The following is an 18,335-nucleotide window of genomic DNA, read 5'->3' on the forward strand; positions in this document are numbered from 1 at the left end:
AGGACACAGGAGTTGCTGGTCTACTGCTGCTTCAATCGGTTAGTTTGTTTGTGTTATTGTGTGCTACACAGATATTGTGTTGGATCCAAACTAACCCTTTAAAACACTGAAGTCACACAATGATGTAAACAATCTAATTAATTGAAGCAACAGTAGAAAAACAACTCGTGTGTAAAATCACTATTTTTGTGAATGGAGTCTGGTGTGTGTCAGTGGCTAAAACAAACACTTTTAGTGGACCTACTTTGATCAGGCTGCTGGTTGAGGTGATCTACTGGACCAATGGCAAAAATTCTTGCACCTACCAATCATTTGGCCCTGGACCCTATAATCAATATGTAAATACAGGACGCAGGTTTAAAAATACTCGCACTAACCTTTAGTTTTGGTGGCGTTTGGTAACTTAGCACAGCTCTGACTGGGTGTGAGGGAGTGAAAGGAAACTAAAAACAGTGATCCTGGATCACAAGACGCATCGTCTCCCATGAATCCCTCATGCTTAGGAAGGCAACTGGAATGGCGGACTCCGCCACTAACAATGAAAGCTACTGTACAGGGGCAGGATTACAGAAGGTGAAAACACTGAATGGATAATATCGACTATAAATACCAATAAAAGTGGATTAAATGCTTGGAAAACATGAAGGATTTTAACTTTAAGTAGCTGCTGTTGGGTTGGAGCATCACTTTAAAGCTGTGGTTCCTTCCGTCCACCTCTAGATGACAGTACATGCACGTTTGATCGCAGGGCTGCAGAGCAGGACTGTGATGGAGGCGTCCAAACAAAGTGGGACATTTAACACACAAAGACTTTCAAGTGCGTTTCAAAGGGTCGCTTTGAGAGGCAGCGTTAAAAATGTGCCCTAGAAAGTTTAGCTGTGTGTAACTACTGTGGTGGTTGTTACCCTCTTTAAAGGAACATTTCGCTGTGTGCAGAAGCTTAAAGGTAGAGGGAGGACTGGTCTTACAGGGTATTTGGTCATGTCGACCTTGCCCCCCCCCCACTCTCATTATAAACAAAGGGACATTAGGGCCAGAGTGGCGTCTGCAGTCTGCTCCCTCAGTACATCCCTCCTCACCTGCTCATAAAGGCCGACTCCTAACACACAGACTCCCCCCTCTGTCCTCTCTCTCCTCCACCTCACCCCTCAGAGGTGAGCTGGTTCAGAAGAACCTCCTCATTCAGCCTCCACACATCCACTAAACAGCAAACACAATTCTTCCTCTTCCTCCTCCTCCTCCTCAGATTTTAACCATTTTCACAAAACACCTTCATTCTCCAGAATCCTTCCCTCCAAATGTTTGCCCCCCTCTCTCCCTCTCTCCCTCTCCCTCCCTCACTCTCTTAGTTACTCCCCCGACTGTTCTCCTCTGTTGTTTTCTCAGTTTTGGCCCCTTCCTCCTTCTCCTCCTCCTCCTCCTCCTCCACCTCCTCCTCTTCCTCCTCCTGTGCTGCTTGGATCTGCTTGGCCGTCTCTCTCACGCTGGAGAGCTTGTCTGAGTGCTCAGCGGTCGCCTTCTCGTGGTGATCTGGAGAGAAAACACCAAAGTCAGACGAAGCAGAAACAAATCAGACACCAGCTTTAGATTTCATGACTCGTCTGGTTTGGACTAACGTGACGTGACGTCGAAACAAGTAGTCGATTTAAACGATTGATCGCTCGGCCGCCTGTCGAATCTGTAAATTTGCATCTTTCAGGTCTGGACTAGGGGTCAGACACTGACACTAATCACTGATTAATCGCTTAATTAGAGACAACAATTGGCAGAATAACTGAAAATAATCATTAGTTGCAGCCTTAAATGACAGATTTTCTCTCTGTTCTTGAAGACAAAGGTTATTTAACACTCAGAAAACATATTTCTTCTTATTGTTTCTTATTAAGAAGCAGACTGATTCACACACACATTATAGAGAAATGTAAAAAAGTAATATTTCAGGTGACTTTAGGTGAATTTTGTGTTTGAAACCTCCTCCAGAATCACGCTGGATGAGGCCGAGAAGGAGACTGAGCTTATTCTTGAAGCGTTTATCCTCCAAAGGACCCAGTCGGGCTCTTTTAACATCCTGCTCGGGTACTTTGTGTTTCACAAAGGGATTTATAGAGAGAGCCGGTCATCCGGGCCGACAGAGCAATAATTCTGAATGAAATGCCTCTGTTCTCATTTGACATAATGGAGATTAAAAACCAATAATTTCGCAGCATAAGACAAAATAATAAGGGAGACTAAAATAATAGAAGAAGAGTTGAAGCAGAGTAGAACACGGAGCGGGATCAGCTCAGACAGCCTGCTCTCTGTGCTTATTAATCCTGTCTGGCCTCCCCCCCCGGCTGGCTGGCGGACTCTAGGTGTCGGTCCCGGCCTCTGCTCGGTGCAGCAGTACCCTCTGACAGATTTGGGGCGAGAAACAAAGAGCTAATATGACACTGAGGCGGTCTCTCGGTGCACAGAGCTTCACCTGAGGAGCTTTTAAACTGCAGCAGACAGCTCCGCTCTGCTGGGAACAAACAGGATCTTTGTGTTCTCCAGGTTTAAACCACATTTGTTCCAAAGAGCAGAAATGGTCGAGCTGTGAATAAAAAGCGTCGCCATACAGACTGCTGCTGTCATTTCTCCATCTTTTATCTGTCGGTGCCGACTTTTCTTGTTTTGTCTTTACTTTCTTTATTAAACATCTGGGAACTGAGACTTGTTGCTGCTTCACATGAGATGATAAAGTTTCTAGTTCGGCAGAGAGTTTCTCAGGTGACGGTCAGGGGGAAACCAAGTAATGTAACACATCTTCCTAAATGGAAACATTAACCCTGGGAACAGCCAAACAATAATAAGACAGAAGCTTTGACTGAGCACATTCAGGTTTAAGGTTCTATCTTGGGTCTGTAAAACAAGTTCTTCTCACTTTTTAAGGACGACTATCAATGATAACTTCTTGGAATTTGAGAGTAATTTGTCCTGAGATCTCAACTTAAGTGAGGAAATGTGGGATCAATGAGGATAAAGACAAAGGAAGAACTGAAAACTGGACCGTTCACACAAACCTGAAGGAAAAATACACCTTTAGATACTCGTACACTGCAAATGTGGCCAGTCTGGATGTCTTCTGCATCACTTCTGATAAACTGATGTTCATTTTCAATAGTATAGCCACTTCCTTTATTTTCAAGATCTTGTATGTGCAGGAAATGTGTTTCTTAAAGTGGCTCGGTGCCAGCGGCTCTGTGTCAAAGTGTGGTTTCTGCTGCCGTTATGATCCCAGAGCCTCCCTCTCACCAGCAGCTTTGGCGGGAGACGTGTCCTCTCCCTCCTCTCCCTGCCAGTGGTCCTCATCTTCCTCCCCCTCACAAGGGTCTTCCAAAGGGGGGTAGACACCTAGGTGCTGCATATGTGCTTCAGCCATCTTCTGCACAGCTACACACAGGTGAACACAACACAAACACGGGGAGACGACCACACGGACACACGGACACACGACCACACGGACACACGGACACACGGACACACGGACACGGGGATAGAGGGATATGTTGTTTTGGTTTTACCACGCTTCATCACTGTCAGTTGTTATCAGGCCTTGCAGGGTTTTTTTTTTTTTATACATGCCAGTTAGGCAGGAAGCCAATCAAGCACGTGCACTGACAGACAGGCAGGCAGACAGACAGACAGGCAGGCAGGCAGACAGGCAGGCAGACAGGCAGGCAACACAGTATCCCACACTGCTTTTTACAGTAGAGCCTCTGCTGTTGTTTTTCGTGCTTCCTCTCACCCTGTTGTCCCATCTGTTTGTTTGTACCCTCGTCTTTCCTCGACTGCCCGCCCTCCCTCCCTCCCTCCCTCCACGGAGCTCTCGTTTTGCAGTGCTGACTCACCCTCTTCTCTCTCCTCTCTTTTGTGATGTTACATCAACCTCCCCTCTCACTTCCTCTGGTCACCTTGGCCTCCCTCCCTCCCTCTCTCTCTCCCTCTCTCTCTCCCTCTCTCTCTCTCACACTGTTGCGGCAGTGAGGCAGGTCACTTATTCTGGTCTGAGGTAGGTTATGCAATTAGAAATTATTCCGAGGTAGCTCTCTCTTTGACTCTCTGCGTCTGAGCTGATGAAGGGCAGATTTCTGATGCAGCACCGAGGCTTCCTGGCTCATTATATCATCGCTCGACATGCAACACGCTCCCAGAAATCCCCATTAAGGGTTCCAGCTCTGCTGTCAGGCTCTGAAAGGTCGACTTCTGCTCCTTTAACAACCACATGCGACACAAGAAGCCACATGCATAAAGATACAAAAGTACGTGTCTGTGTTTATGTATGTGTGTCTATCTTGCCTATATGTGTGTGTTCATGTCTGTGTGTGTGTGTGTGTGTGTGTGTGTGTGTGTGCCACAGCTGACTGTAATCCTGGATGATCCAGACTTTCCTAGACTCACACTCAGTGTCTCACAGCTGTCACACTTTAATCTCTCTCTTTCTCTCTTTCTCTAATTCCATCACAAACAAATCTACAGACCCTGTTGTAGTGTGGTGATAAGATCAGAAGCACACAGAAACACGCCTGTGCATATCATACATGCACATGCACAGGATAAAAAAGAAATAAAGGCTTTTAATGCATATCTACCCATCTGTCACATGCATTTTTTTCCTTGTCTGCTATCATGAAGCATGGAAAGCAAGGAGGAAATTGACTGCAGCGAAGCCCGGTAGAACAAAAAGGACTTAAACACAAGGATGAATCACGACACACAACCTCCACCTGTAGAAGTGCTCACACCTACCTTTGAGTGATGGAGGCTGGTACACGTTTGGATTGACACGTTTTGGTTTGAGCACTCCGTTCTCTCCTACGACCCACTGCAAACAAACAGAGAGGAACGTTACCCCCTTTTTTTTCCTCATGCATTTGTCTCCAGTCGTGGTTTAAGACATAAAAAAATTCTGCTGGGATTGAAAATATCATGACTAAAATCCAAACTGGACCCTGATTGGCTCTAAATGATTTATGATGTCATGATATCCTGCTTGTAGGTGCACATTTCTGGTCGAAGGTGAGAAGAAAGTGTCCAACAATATGCAAAACCTTTAAGCAATTTTTAGTTATATTCAAAATGAAATTTCTCTTTGCTCCGAAGCTGCACAGAGGAAGACAACATGATTGATATACCACATTATACACTCAATGGAAAAAAGTGATGTGGACGTTATATAACAGACATTAGACATTATTCAAACCCCAAGAAAACATGTTTTTCCTTTAAATCAGCACCTTTAAATCAACTGAGAACGTTCTGTATGTGTTACTCAGATTTAGTTATATGGTGTCGTCACTATGTGAGAGAGAGTTTTGTGTTTGCAGTGTGTCATGTTTAATCTTTTGACACACTGGGAGTTTAAACTGTGACTAAACATTTGGGTTTACTTACTTTTCTCAGTGGACACATTTGTTTTTGTCAAACTGCTATTTCTAAGGTCAAGAATGAACCTTCACGCTCAGAACATTTAAAATGTCTTAAAGTCTTTGGTTTTGAACACTGGTGGACCACACAACAGACGATGGACACACTGGAGGATCCAGCAGGAGTGAAAAGTTTTAACGTGACCAAGTAAACACCAGCCGGGAGCTGATATTTACGAGGCACACAGAACGCATCATTACGTTATTTAACAGTGTTCTTGGGGACAGGGTGGAGAGAGTGGAGGAGGACGGATGAGAACACACAGACAAGTATTAAAGAAAAGTGTTTTGACTTCACCTTTACCTGATGGGTGGACTGATCATCCTCAGGAGATGATTGGTCGGCTACTCTAAACAGCGTGGCAGGTGTGGGCCTCCTGCGTCGGATCTATAATCGAACACACACACACACATAAAGCACGGCTATAAATAAATGAATAATGAAGCTGGCCAGCACTGTATTATTAATAATGCTCAGCAGGAAGCCGTATCAATCAGATGGAAAATGTTGACAGTTGATGGTGGTGAAGGACGAGCTGTGGCCTCGCTAACTTCATTAGTGCTGCTGCCCAGTTGGCTGATGGGTCGACAGCCAACAGCAAATTTCAGCGCTCAATACTGGTCAGGTCAGAGCAGAGCAGGTCAGTAGAGCAGCAGAAGACTCATTATGCAACAGACGTTTCACAGACAGACACAGGGAACAGAGGCCCAGCTGATGGCTGCTGCTCAACATTCAAACTATGCAGCATTTAGGACGTGTTAAAGCTTTTGACAGAGGATTTATTTGAACTGAATGAGCTCTTCTAATGAGTGTGTTTGATCACCTGAGAGCACCATGACCGGTCATACACACCCTCACAAACAGAGGAACCATGGAAAAGAGGATTTTAGACTAAATGAGCTGCAGCTCTCAGTCCAGACACTCCCCTCCACGGACCTCTTCAGCCTCACACGCTGTTCCCTGCGGGCTCAAGCCAGGTCGCTGTCGGTCTGAGAGCAGGCGGCCAGACAGGCTGCAGGTCTGCACCTCACCTCCAGTAGAAGTCACCGTAAACAGTGAGCTCTCTGTTCTTATGGGGACAAATATCCGGCTGTGGCCGTCCAGCTCTCTCTACTGGACTGAGCTCTTACAGTTCGACAACAACACTGTTGATACTGATACTCAGTTTAGTCCTTTTAAAAGTCAAACTCCACCAAAACTCTTTTTCCTCACAGCTCACTAACCTGTTGTGTCACTGTGTTGTGCATGAGCTCTGGATTAGACGTATTTAAAGTCTAAGTTTGAAATGTGTTTTGGACCCTTGGACCAGGCTTTGGGAATACTGGTGGGCATTTGATGATTGTTTTCTGACATGCTGATGAATCAGAAAAATAATCTGCGCATTAATTAGTGAAAACAATTGTTAGTTGCCAACCTAAACAGGTTTGCAGCAGAGAAGCTGATTATGCTGCAGGAGAGGTTTGAGAGGTGTCTGTGGGTGGAAAGTAACTAAGTACTTGTACTGTGCACTTCAGTAAAAGATGTTACTTTACTGAAGTAGTCTATTTTATATAACTTTATCTTCTGCTCCACTAAACCACTACTTTCCTCAACAAGTAAACAAAATGCACGGGTCACAGTTTTTCACACCCTTCCTGTCCATGTGTCTCCAAATTTGGCGATTTTGATGTGAATGTTTGTGATAAACTGGAGGATTTAGTGTTCTGTTTGGATTTAGAAAAAGTCTCCTACTTCTTAAGCTAAATAAACTATTTAACACCCCCCCACACACATCCCCCCTCCTGGATTAGCTGGAAAATACTGGAAACACGGCTGTATTTCTGAACTCGTGAAAACTTTGAGAGACGTTTTAGAGATGCATGGTTCTCACAGGACAGAAACCATGAGGATTTTATAGACCATGATGCATTGCTGTATATAAAGCAGTTAAAATAACATCATACAAATTAATGCAGCACTAGAATTAATCCAAAAACATCTTACATAATAGTTAAACACTGACTTTTACCTCTATAAGGTTTTGAATGCAGCACTTTTACTGCTAGTGGTGTATTTTCACAGTAAAGCTTTTTCCAACACTGCATTTTTCCACAGTGAAAACCAGGAATAAGTGGACTCCATTGTAACTGACAGAAATGAAAAGGCACATTTTACAAGTCACCTGTTAGTTTGATCCTAAAAAGACGAGCTGTGGACAATAATCTTGCTGAAAGCCCTGAAACAGAGAGCGAGGGGCCTTTGCTTCACAGAGAAAGATCACATGCAGAGCTCAATACTTTGACTTACTTCCCCACAGTTCTGCAGGATTAATAGCTGTAAAATGACCTTTTGGAAAAATGTTGGATTAAACGAAGTGCACAGAGAATAAAAGCACTGCAGCTGGGTTGACTTGGCAGGTCAGACAAACATGGTGGCCCACTGAAAAGTGTCCTCTGTGGAGAAAGCCAACCTTGGCCATGGCATGAACCTTGGCACGGCTGTTTACGGCACCACATCACATCACAGGAAGAGAGTTAAGTAGCCAGGCTCTATTTTGCGTAAACCTGCTCCATAAGGAGAGATGTGTTTGTGTTCGGTTCTCCGCCGTCTTGTTAAGCGAGGAGTGCGTCATCGCAGCGAGGCACATGTTGCCAAAGCAGAGGCTTGCCGGGCCGTGTGGTGGAAAGCTGCTGCTGTCAAACACGACAACACAGAGTAATCGAGCGTGGATTTCACCCTTATTTATGACACCGGACACACATTTTAATCTCATCACGCAACTTCCAGCAGCTTTCCTGTCTCCTCTGGATCTCTCACACTATCTGTCTCTCTCTCTCTTATTCATCTTTCATATCCATCTCACTTGATCCTCTGCTTCCTCTGTCCCGTTTACTTCCATATTATCCATCATTCATTCCTTCAGACTGATGTTATCCTCTCCTCTCTCCCCTTCTCCAACATCACTGAAGTCATATTATTATCTGTTTGTTTGCCGTCTCGTCCTTTGCTTTCCTCTCCTCCTGTCTTTATCGGCAGGGAGCATCCACGCGGCGTCCTTTGACCCCCCTCTGTCTCCCCCACCTCTCCCCCTGGCGAGGTGTGGAGGCCTGGGGCTCCACGCTGCTGTGAACCCTGCTGCCTCTGCCTCCCTGACACCTGCTACCAGCCTTGCAGGGCTGCCCGAGGAGGCTCACATAGAGCCCCACAAGAGAGAGCAGACACCAGATGCTGCCATGACCGAGCCTATGCCCGAGTCGTGTGGCATTAACACCATTAATCTGGGAAAACCACTCGACTCTGCATTATGGTGAGGAAGGTATGACAGTCTGGTTGAGTTCTCACACGTCTACATTAACTTTACACCTCAAAGAATTTGTAAATTAATCAGTAAGTTGGTCATTGTTGTATCTTCCCCTTTTCTCTATGTAATTTGAATATATAGTTTTGGACTGCTGGTCAGAACAAAGAAGAAGTTACATTTCATAAACTCTATAATAATACAATTACGATAATAATCTTCAGATTCATGGCCTACAAAATGTCACTTCCCCATTTTTAATAATAATTTACTACAAAACATCTGTCACACTTCTGTGTTCACTGTCACTTCAGTTGTTTGAGGTTTGGCCCTGTACATGTGAAGTGATGGTAAAGTTTGGGTCCCTGCTCACATGAGAGAGAAAGAAAAGCAGAAACATGAAAGTGGTCAATGCTTTTCTTTTCTAATAAGGTGAAAGAGACAGCTGCAGAATGAAAACAGGAAAAGATTAAAAGTCCAGTTTCATTTATTCAGATGGAGGTAAAAATAGCAACAGTGAGATAAATGGAAGGTAAAATGATTGTGTGGGATAATTGAGGTCACTGAGAAGCATAATCTGATGATCTATTCACCTGAACATGGTCTCACATGCTGAGTGTGTGTGTGTGTGTGTGTGTGTGTGTAGATGACTGTCCTGATGCCGTTAAATAACCATCATGGTGGTCTTGTGAAATACCAGCCTCCTAAACCAGGAACCACAACAGTCCACCTCTCTGGTAAACTGTTAAACAGGCTGCACAGAAAATGAACTGGCACTAAAACAATGAAACCATGGATGTGAATGCATCTTTCTCTCTTTAATGCACATTTGCACGCACAGAGTGGAGGATGGAGGTGATGCTGCTGGCTGTGCCGCTGTGCCTCAGTATGACATTGGCAAAGCCAGATGACATAAACACACATAGTAACTCTAGTAATTTTCCAGCCTTAAAACCACCCCACTCTCCCCGAGTTACATAATATGTATGTGACTTCCTCATTTACGCCAACACTGGGGCACAGTGTGTGAGATTACTCCTGCTACGCTTTATCCCTCCACCCCGCCCACCTCTACTTCTCTAAACCCCCCTGCCCCCAATCTCCCAAACCCTCTCCTCCGCTGGCAGCCACTGTTTTTGTACTAAGATCAGTGGAGCTGTTGTGGACTAACACTGAGGGGCTCTGAGCAGGCTGGTGCGGTGGCCTTTCAGCAGCTCCACAGGTGTATGCCTGCAGGCTTCCCTGAGAGGCAGCCGCACCTCAATAGGTTTCACGCTGAGCTTTGGTCTCAGTAAAAACACTGGCTGATGAATCGTGATACAGAAAGGAGATGGATGAATTCATCTAAAGCTGATGAGTTAGTATGCGCTGACTCTGCATTGTGTGACAGATAGAAGAAGAAGCGTGAGAGGGATTTATTGAAAGGATCGTGCTTTTATATGTGTAACGTTCAGTGATTCATTGATGATTTCTTTAAACCTCCACAAAGCCCTTTGGAGGTATGTTTCGAGACGTGAGAAATACAAACCAGACGCATCTTTATAGGAGTCATTAGAGGCAAATTAGCCAGGAATGACTCTAAGAAATGACTCCAGTACCTCACGCTGTGCTGTGTGGGGAGTCACTGGTAAATGTTGACTTTGCAGGTGTGTATATGTGCACAGGTATGCGTGTGTTGGCTCAGCACAGTGTTGCGCAGCAGCCTGGGTGCAGATCGGCTGATATGGGTCTGCTCCCCAGAGCCTGTCCTCTAAGCTGCTGCTCTCGCGGCCGAGCCTATAAAAAGCAGCAGCAATAGGACAGCATAAACTAGATCGTTGGTGTCTCTGAGGACTCTGTGGGATGAGACTGAAAGGCTCTAAAACTCTGCCCCGCACCAGCACTGACAGTCAGGCATCTCGAGGGGAGTCAGCTGTGCAGATCTGGCCTCAACACAAAGACAACTCAGAGAGAAACACACCTCAGATCTGCTTCCCTGTGAGCTTACATCTCTCTCGTCCAATAACACTGCATTACATCGGGCCATCGTGGTGAGCAGTGTGTGTCGGCCCCCTCTGACAGAGGATGGAGCATCACTCAGTCTATATGAAGCTTTTCTGACTCTCGCTCTCTCTCCCTCATGGCTCAGCTAACCCAGCTCCGCATGCACTGATATGGATTTATACAAGATTGATTTGAAGTGATGGCATCAGCCCACAGGCACATGCCACCAAATCACTCAGAAATAAGCACTTGTGTATTTGTATTATATAATTTGCAATGCGATGCAAATAAAATAGGTCTTGTGTCTGTTTCCCCTCTGAGTGATCTTTCGGAGGTTTGGCTCTGCTGCTCCCAGTGAAGATGGTAACTATCATCTTCACTAACTATCTCAGTTTTTCTGTCTTTGTACGTCTACTGAAGGCCACTCATCTGGGCGAGAGGTCCTCTGCTGCAGTTGCGTTCCCGGGCTACATGCTGTCGTGAGCTTTAGCCGGTTTAAACTCTGAAGAGCAACTCAATTAAACAAAGTTGATGTTTTTTTTGTCTGAGGCCCCCCAGTCAGCCTTTCAAAAATAAGTGGCAGAACCCCATGTGGTGTCCTAAGTGCAATCTAGCAACGAATTCAATAGCACAATAAGGTAGAAATGATCGCGCTCAGTATGAGCTGAGAGTTTGTATGTTGGTGCAGATACATTTCAGACAAGTAAAACGTGTTTTCTTTGTTGAATATGTTTTGTGAGTCTAATTTTAACTAGTGGAGCAAAATTCAAATCAACCTCACAGGTTTGACCACTGCAAGAATAGATTGACTCTAAAACATACATGTGTTTTTGCTAATAACACAAGAGTCCAACATGTGGTGGTTAATTGGTAAATCAAGTGTGTTTAGCGAAGACAAAGGACACAAATGCTAAAGATAAAGGTGTCGTGTTTTGTCAAAGAATTGGCTGTTGGATTAAAGCTAAATCTAAATACCAGGCCATCCTGCCGCTTCCTGGCAAACGGTTTCCCTTTGCGTACACCACCAACGGCCAGTGATCAGAACTATCAAGTGACAAAAGAGCTAACACAGAGGTAACACCCCGTCATCACTAGCAGACGGTGCTGCCAGGCAGCCTGAAAGAGGCTTCATTGAGTTACACCCGCTCGTCGAGTTTCCAGCTGTTTCAAAGAGGGTCAAGGACGTGGCTACGCAAATTACAACTCCAACTGCAGCTCAGCGAGGACCAAGGTCTGTCAGATAGGCACGGTGCCCTCATCCCTATTCAAATGAACTGCATCATTGAATTCCCATAAGTCTGAGAGGCTGCTGCATGTTGCTTCCCAACACTCACATAACACTTTTGCGGTGACCCTTGGCCCCACCAGTGGCTAACTGAATAAACAGATGGGCTGGAGATAGCATCTGGAGGGGCTCTCCAATGACCCCAAAATAGGAAATGTAATTACACTGCACCCACTGGCAGAATGATATCATACTCAGACAACCCACCCCCTTCTCCTCACACAGTACCCCCCAGCATTTACGTAATTAGCTGCTGGTAGCTGTTTGGCCTGTTGTTCCAGAGACTGTTGGAGGAAAGGTTTACTATCACAGCGCCAGTGGCTGATGAGTGACAGGAAGCCACCTGCCAGGCCGAAGCTCAGTCAGGGCGAGGCAACAACAGGGGAGGTGCCAATCAAAGCTTTCACAGAGACGATGGCACGGCTAACAGCCTGCAAACACCAGGATTATTGTGGTTTTCTTGTACGTGCACTCAAATTCAGTGGCTTCACATTGTGCTGCTGACAAAGACCAATTCAAGAGGTCAACAGGCAAGTACAAACAAAGGACAGAGTAGCTATAGTTACTCATCTGCAACGTCATATGCACCCACAGGTGATGAATGAAAAAAGGGTTCTGTTGATGGTTGCTATGCAGCTTACAGGTCATTGCTTAGATGCAAAAGGCATGTATAAACTCGCCTGAGTGTAAAATACCAATATCACTGAGGATTGTGACGAGGATTTGTTAGCATCAAAATTAAATTAAATATTAAATAAATATTAGTTTTGTGTGTCAGGAAGACCATTTGGTACTGTGATATCTGTGCCTTGTTTCTGCTTGGGGCCACTCCATGTTAAAAAATGACCTGGTGCGCCCCAGTGCAAGCTCATTAAGTTACTGGAAGATAAACATTGCTGCGGTGAAAATCTTCACCAGAGATTACAACAGGCACAGCAGCAATACCATCATGCCACATCCTCTCTGTGTTGACGAAACGAGGATCGTGATCAATCCCATTTGTTGGGAAGCATGCCTCAGCGCTCACCCCGACGTGGAGGGGACTCCGGCTCCTGACCCTCACAGTGAAGTCAGGAGGGAGGAAGGCAGCTCAATGGTGCAGTTCAGGGTTCAAGTACTGACACAGTGGCAACAACAAGTGATGTCGGACGACATTTGGTGACAAGTCAGCTCCAGATCCTGTCCAGCCCTTATTCCCCGACCCCATTTCTCTCCCTGCTGCTTTTCTAATCCTCTCCCTCTCCTCCTCCTCATCACAGATATGATTGCTGCTGTCGCTGCTATAACCAGGGTTAAAAGATGAAGTGCTTCAGATGCAGCGTGATTTCTCTGCAGTGTCACAGATGGAAAACAACATTTGTGGATGTGCAGCCAGAGATGAATGGATGCACATCGGGGGGGCAGTTTCTCTGATGGCAGCCTGACTTGGTTTGATTAACAATGATCCCTGAAGTGACAAGTGAGTGACGGTGATAGTGACGCCAACTGACAACAGAGAATGTGTTGACCACAACGTGAAAGTGAAAGAGGGCACATCATCAGGTCCTCCATCAGCTCCAGTACCGCGTGTGTGCATATCTGTGCAGGGGACATTATGGCACATTTTCAGCTCACTGTGTACAGTGTCATCAGGTGACAAATCACTCTACCCATGCTCAATATTTATGTTTTTTAACTGTTTACACATTACACACATCCGTGAGCACAGGAGCCAATAGAGGATGGTCGATTGTTCATTTAAACTTGACTTTCAGAATAAAATATACGTTATTAAATGGAATAAACAGGGTTTTGTGCCACAACAAAGTAGGAAAGGAAAGTTTGTGCTAAGCTGCTGTGGACAGATAGACTCCATGAAAATGTTACTGTGGAGTCATTAGCTCATCAAAACGCCTGGACTGTCAAAAACTGGGAGGAACAAACAAATTCACAACCTACGCAAGACAGAGACCCATTGATTGCAGCCAAACTATAATTACAATCTGTGGCTTCCAGCAAGGCACTTCATGTCTTTTATTTTTTTAAATAATTTCTTTCCAAATTAGTTTTTGCCACTACAAACACTGCTTCGGGCAAGCAACTTAGAAAGGATCGTAAAAACGAATTTTCATAAAACCAACAGATCGTGTCATGGGGCAAACTGAGTCACACAACCAAAGTGACATTCCCGACTGTTCACATGCAAAGGAAAGATCACTGCACCCTCTCGCCCAGTCCCAGCATGATTTGTGCCATTCAACAAGATGTTCTTTCTGGGAGCGCATGTTGACAGTCCCCCAGACCGCTAATGTTTACCCACAAACACACACTGCATCAAAGGTCGCTGTTTGACGTTTAACCCAGAGACTGGACTGTGGAGGATGACCGGGAGGACTGGGGGTGAGGGAGGTTGAACCACAGGGTGAGGAGAGTGGGCAGGGCAGGGGAACCTGAATCATACCCACCATAACCCCGTAATATAGAGATATATAGATGTGATATTCCTTTTCATTTTGTATTCCTGTCAATTCAAAGCATCAACATGAGCTGACCAGATCAGGTTGAGACGAGAGGGGAGAAATGTGGAGAGATGTCTGCTTGTTGAGTCCACAGGGAGGCAAACTTGGAGGGAATCAGGGATGCAGTGTCTGCACCGTGACCCTAATCTCTGTCCATTATGCACATTACCCTACATCATTTGCAAAGCACGAAGGATTGGTGTGTGTGTGGGTGTGTGTGGAGGGTGGTGGGGTGCAGAGATGGTAAACACAGCCATGTGCTTTCTCTGTGTTGTTACAGACAACTCATGATCTCCCAATGTGAAGAATAATCATCTTAAAAAAGTTTTATTCTAGGAGGATTTCAGGGAGATTCGAGGGGAGGCTGAACATTACGGCAGATATATTCAGGGGCGGCGCTGGAAAACAAGACAGGAAATATTATGATGACAAATGTGTTCTTAAAAAATGATGGTCTGCTCACTTGAGGGCTTAAGAAGAGCTTTAACTGGAAGAGATTACTCAGTGATGTATTCTGGTATCTTCACTTGGAGGACAGTTTTCAGTTCAGCTCTGGACCTGGACATTGTTAATTGACAGAGATGTTCTTTTTTTTCCTTAAATGTACTGGAGATAATGCAAACAACGAATGTCTCAAAACTTAAACCAGGACAACGTGCAGGAGGTAAATCAGAAAGGGCATTAATCACTTTTTATGGTGGACCTTGCAGACGCTGAAGTAGAATATATATTTCTTCAGAGTAAACATTCACACACACAGGTGAGAAATGTCCAGTTGGATTATTTCACACCTTTGAGGCATGAATAAATAGCTGCTGTTTTCTCTCACAATGTGCAATATTTCTCTGAGTGGGAGGTATGGAAGCGTCTCTCACATTAAAGCCCAACCCATCAAGGAGCATTCACACAGAGATATCAACAAACAAGTACCAGCACCGATGTAAACAACCTATCAGACGGACAGAGCTGTCCATTAAAGTTGACCTTTTCGTTGCAGCTGTGGGGGAGCTTTGGGCAACATGGTTGTGCAGCCCGTCTCCATAGTAACAAAGCCCGGGCGGTTCAGTCGATAGCGGTTTTGTGGTTAAATGCCACCAGAAAGAACAGTAAGGAGTTACCCGTTGTGCAACAAGTTTGGAAGAATGGTCCAGTCATTGCAACTCATTAGCAAAGACGGACTTCTGGGCGACAATAATTACTGTGGGAGAGGAGGGAATGAAACAAGCCACCCACACATCCCTGGAGACTCCCATCAGCCGGGAGAGATGCTATCTGCTTTTAAACACACAAACACATCCTCCCCTGAACGCCCTTTGGCTTCCTACACTCCCCGTCACAGCCTTTGTTACTTTGTCCAGCTACCTGTACACACACACACACACACACACACACACACACACACACACACACACGTGCAAACAACCAATTCTTCAAAACAGAGGATCTAACTGAAGGATTTACACTTTTTATACTCTTAACACATCCAAACGGCATAGATGTTTGAATAAAGAGAAGCACAAAGCTGACACAGAAGCTTTAGCACACAGAACCTATCTGAAGGTAAAGGCCAAGGCCAGCCTGCTGGAGAAGAGCCAACCAACAAGCCTAAATATAGTTCATCACTGTTTGACCATAAGGTGATTGAGCAATAAGGTCCTCCCCAAAACAGACGGAAGAGAGAATTTATTTTAAAGGAGGAGCTGCTCACATATGGTAGATTGATATCCTGTGGTTTCTTGGAAGAGATGATTGGGATCAGTGTGGTGACGAGGCGTAAGAGACAGAGAAGATAAGAGGGGGAGGACAACAGCAAGTGCATGTGTGAGTCTCTTGAAGTGTTGCAAAACATTTTCATTTTAGCAACTCATTTAGTCAATAATTCAGTATTTAGTGTTTCAGATGTGACCATGAGGTGAGGCAACGGGTTTTGTGACAAGAAATATCTCTAAAGTTGTTATGAGAGAGTATGAGGATGGGTCAGGGGCTAGATGGAGCATGATTGCAGGTCACTGTAGTTCATTAAAAGCCTCTTTTATGCAAGCTGTGAAACAAGGACAGTCACAGAGGGAGCTGACCCCAGACAGGTGAACCCAGAGATTAGGTTGTGTGTGTTTCTCCCTCCGCTTTCCTTCATATAGCACATCTCCGTCTCGCTGTCCCGCCCCATCTTCAGTCCTCGCGCTCTCTGGAGAGATGAGCCATTGGCCTCGATCTACCTCGGCACCAAAACGGTTCCTGCTTTGGCCCACTTTCCCCTGCTCTAAAATAAGAGCCACCAGCGTTTGAGCCAAAAAAGAAAGATCACAGTTGCCCTGTCAAAAATGAGCATTTCGCAGAACGGCACAGGCCACGCTGAGTCAGCCATAAGACGCTTCTGTGGCAAAGCAAGACAGAAGGAGTTTACCAGCAAAAGTTCAGATGACAGAGTGCACTCACATGCAGAGAGAGTGACAAGCAGCGAAAAAAATGCAATTATTAACAGTGCAGCTACGTGACCAGCAAAATGTCAGGGGTTTGTGGCTGAGTTACAAAAGGGGGAACTGGCTTCATGTGCAAGATAATAACTTTCATGTCAGTGTCACACTGAGCAGGTCCAGATGAGGAGAGACAGCGAGGCACCAATCTCACAAGGAAACAGAGAGAGGGAAATGTCATCATAATTTCTCAAACGCCTCAGACTGAGCTAACCCAGCGCTGCATGAGGAACTTGTCAAAATTAAACAAAGCAGAGAGAAAAAGGCAATGCGGAGTGAAGATGTCCTGAAGTGGCCAGTAAGGGTTCAGCACTTCACAGCTACATTAAACAACGCTGCCCCTCCCTTGGGTGACAGAGAGGCAGTTAGTCAAGACAAATTCAGCTGTGAAACACTTTTTCAGCACATTTAAATCAAACACAGAAACAGCTAAATTCAGCTAAAGCTAAAACTGAATTGGGTCAGAGAAGAATCTGTCCAGCGGCTGCTCACCATCTCCACTTGCCGGGGGTCTAAGTTGGTGGGCGCAGAGGCCGGCACAGCAAACTGGATCTTCTTCCTCTCCTTGGGCTCCCCCTCGACCTCGGTCGACACGGAGGGCTCCATGGCTCTGGATCCTGGGGGTCTGACTCCCAGTGGGAAGGAGGGGTCGCAGCCAAAGATCACTATAACCTACCACTGCTGGGTAGTCCCACTCCTGAAGTCTTATCTTCTCTCTCCTGCCTCACTCCTTCACACCCCGGCTCCCTTTCTTCTCTTAGAGAAAGATAAACTGAACAGACTCACTCTTTTTTCACCTCCTGTCCTCTTTCCCTCAGCAGCTGTTGCTGATATTCACTTCCACTCTTTTCTCCCCTCCCTCACAACCTGTGCAACTGTGGAGTGAAAGAGGCAAGTCCTCAGATGTGGCTGTGAGGGAGAGAGGTGGGTGGGTAGAGGGTGACGGGGAGGCGCCGAGGTCCAAAAGAGGGTGGAGATATTAGGAGAGAGGGGAGGAGCCAGAGCAAACGGGGGAGGAGGGAAGAGAGGATGTAACTGGGTGGAGGGGGAGCGGCTATGTTTTTTCTATCTATCTAAGCTGAGGTTGATTTGTAATCAGAAAAAAAATAATAATCTCATCACATCAGCTGAGCCTCTTTTGGCCTCTATTTGTGAATGAGAGATTTATGCCGAGAGAGGGAGGGAGCAGGGAGAGCATGGAGGGATAAACAAGCAGAGAGATGCATGGAGTATGTAAGGGAGGGGGGGGTCCAGCAGCTAAACCCAGGCCTCTGGCATCACCACATTTATTAGGCTGGGTGGTGTTATACGTGACGCTACGGCCAGTGATTTTCAATGAACGCCCCGTGCAGTGAAATGCTCAGGCTGTCCGT

At 45.6% G+C, this 18,335-nt stretch overlaps 1 protein-coding gene across 1 annotated transcript; it reads right to left on the reverse strand.

Moving 5' to 3' along the window:
• Positions 1-1,345: 1,345 nt before the first annotated feature.
• ppp1r1b (protein phosphatase 1, regulatory (inhibitor) subunit 1B) lies at positions 1,346-17,834 on the reverse strand. Its single transcript, XM_070848532.1, has 5 exons — positions 17,455-17,834; positions 5,743-5,832; positions 4,768-4,843; positions 3,274-3,411; positions 1,346-1,530 (listed from the first exon to the last, which is right to left on the reverse strand). Exons 1-5 carry the CDS (start codon positions 17,566-17,568, stop codon positions 1,346-1,348), a joined length of 603 nt encoding a protein of 200 aa, XP_070704633.1. The 5' UTR covers positions 17,569-17,834.
• Between the last annotated feature and the right edge of the window lie 501 nt (positions 17,835-18,335).

This window comes from Pempheris klunzingeri, chromosome 17, assembly GCF_042242105.1.
Source record: "Pempheris klunzingeri isolate RE-2024b chromosome 17, fPemKlu1.hap1, whole genome shotgun sequence".
Lineage (NCBI taxonomy): Eukaryota > Metazoa > Chordata > Actinopteri > Acropomatiformes > Pempheridae > Pempheris > Pempheris klunzingeri.

Excerpts from the sequence above, each read along its gene's own strand:
- ppp1r1b (XM_070848532.1), bottom strand. The coding sequence starts at position 17,568 with ATGGAGCCCTCCGTGTCGACCGAGGTCGAGGGGGAGCCCAAGGAGAGG. Across the intron at positions 3,412-4,767 it reads CCAGCCTCCATCACTCAAAG|CTGTGCAGAAGATGGCTGAA; the intron begins GTAGGTGTGAGC and ends ACCTGTGTGTAG. Across the intron at positions 1,531-3,273 it reads GTCTCCCGCCAAAGCTGCTG|ATCACCACGAGAAGGCGACC; the intron begins GTGAGAGGGAGG and ends TTTTCTCTCCAG.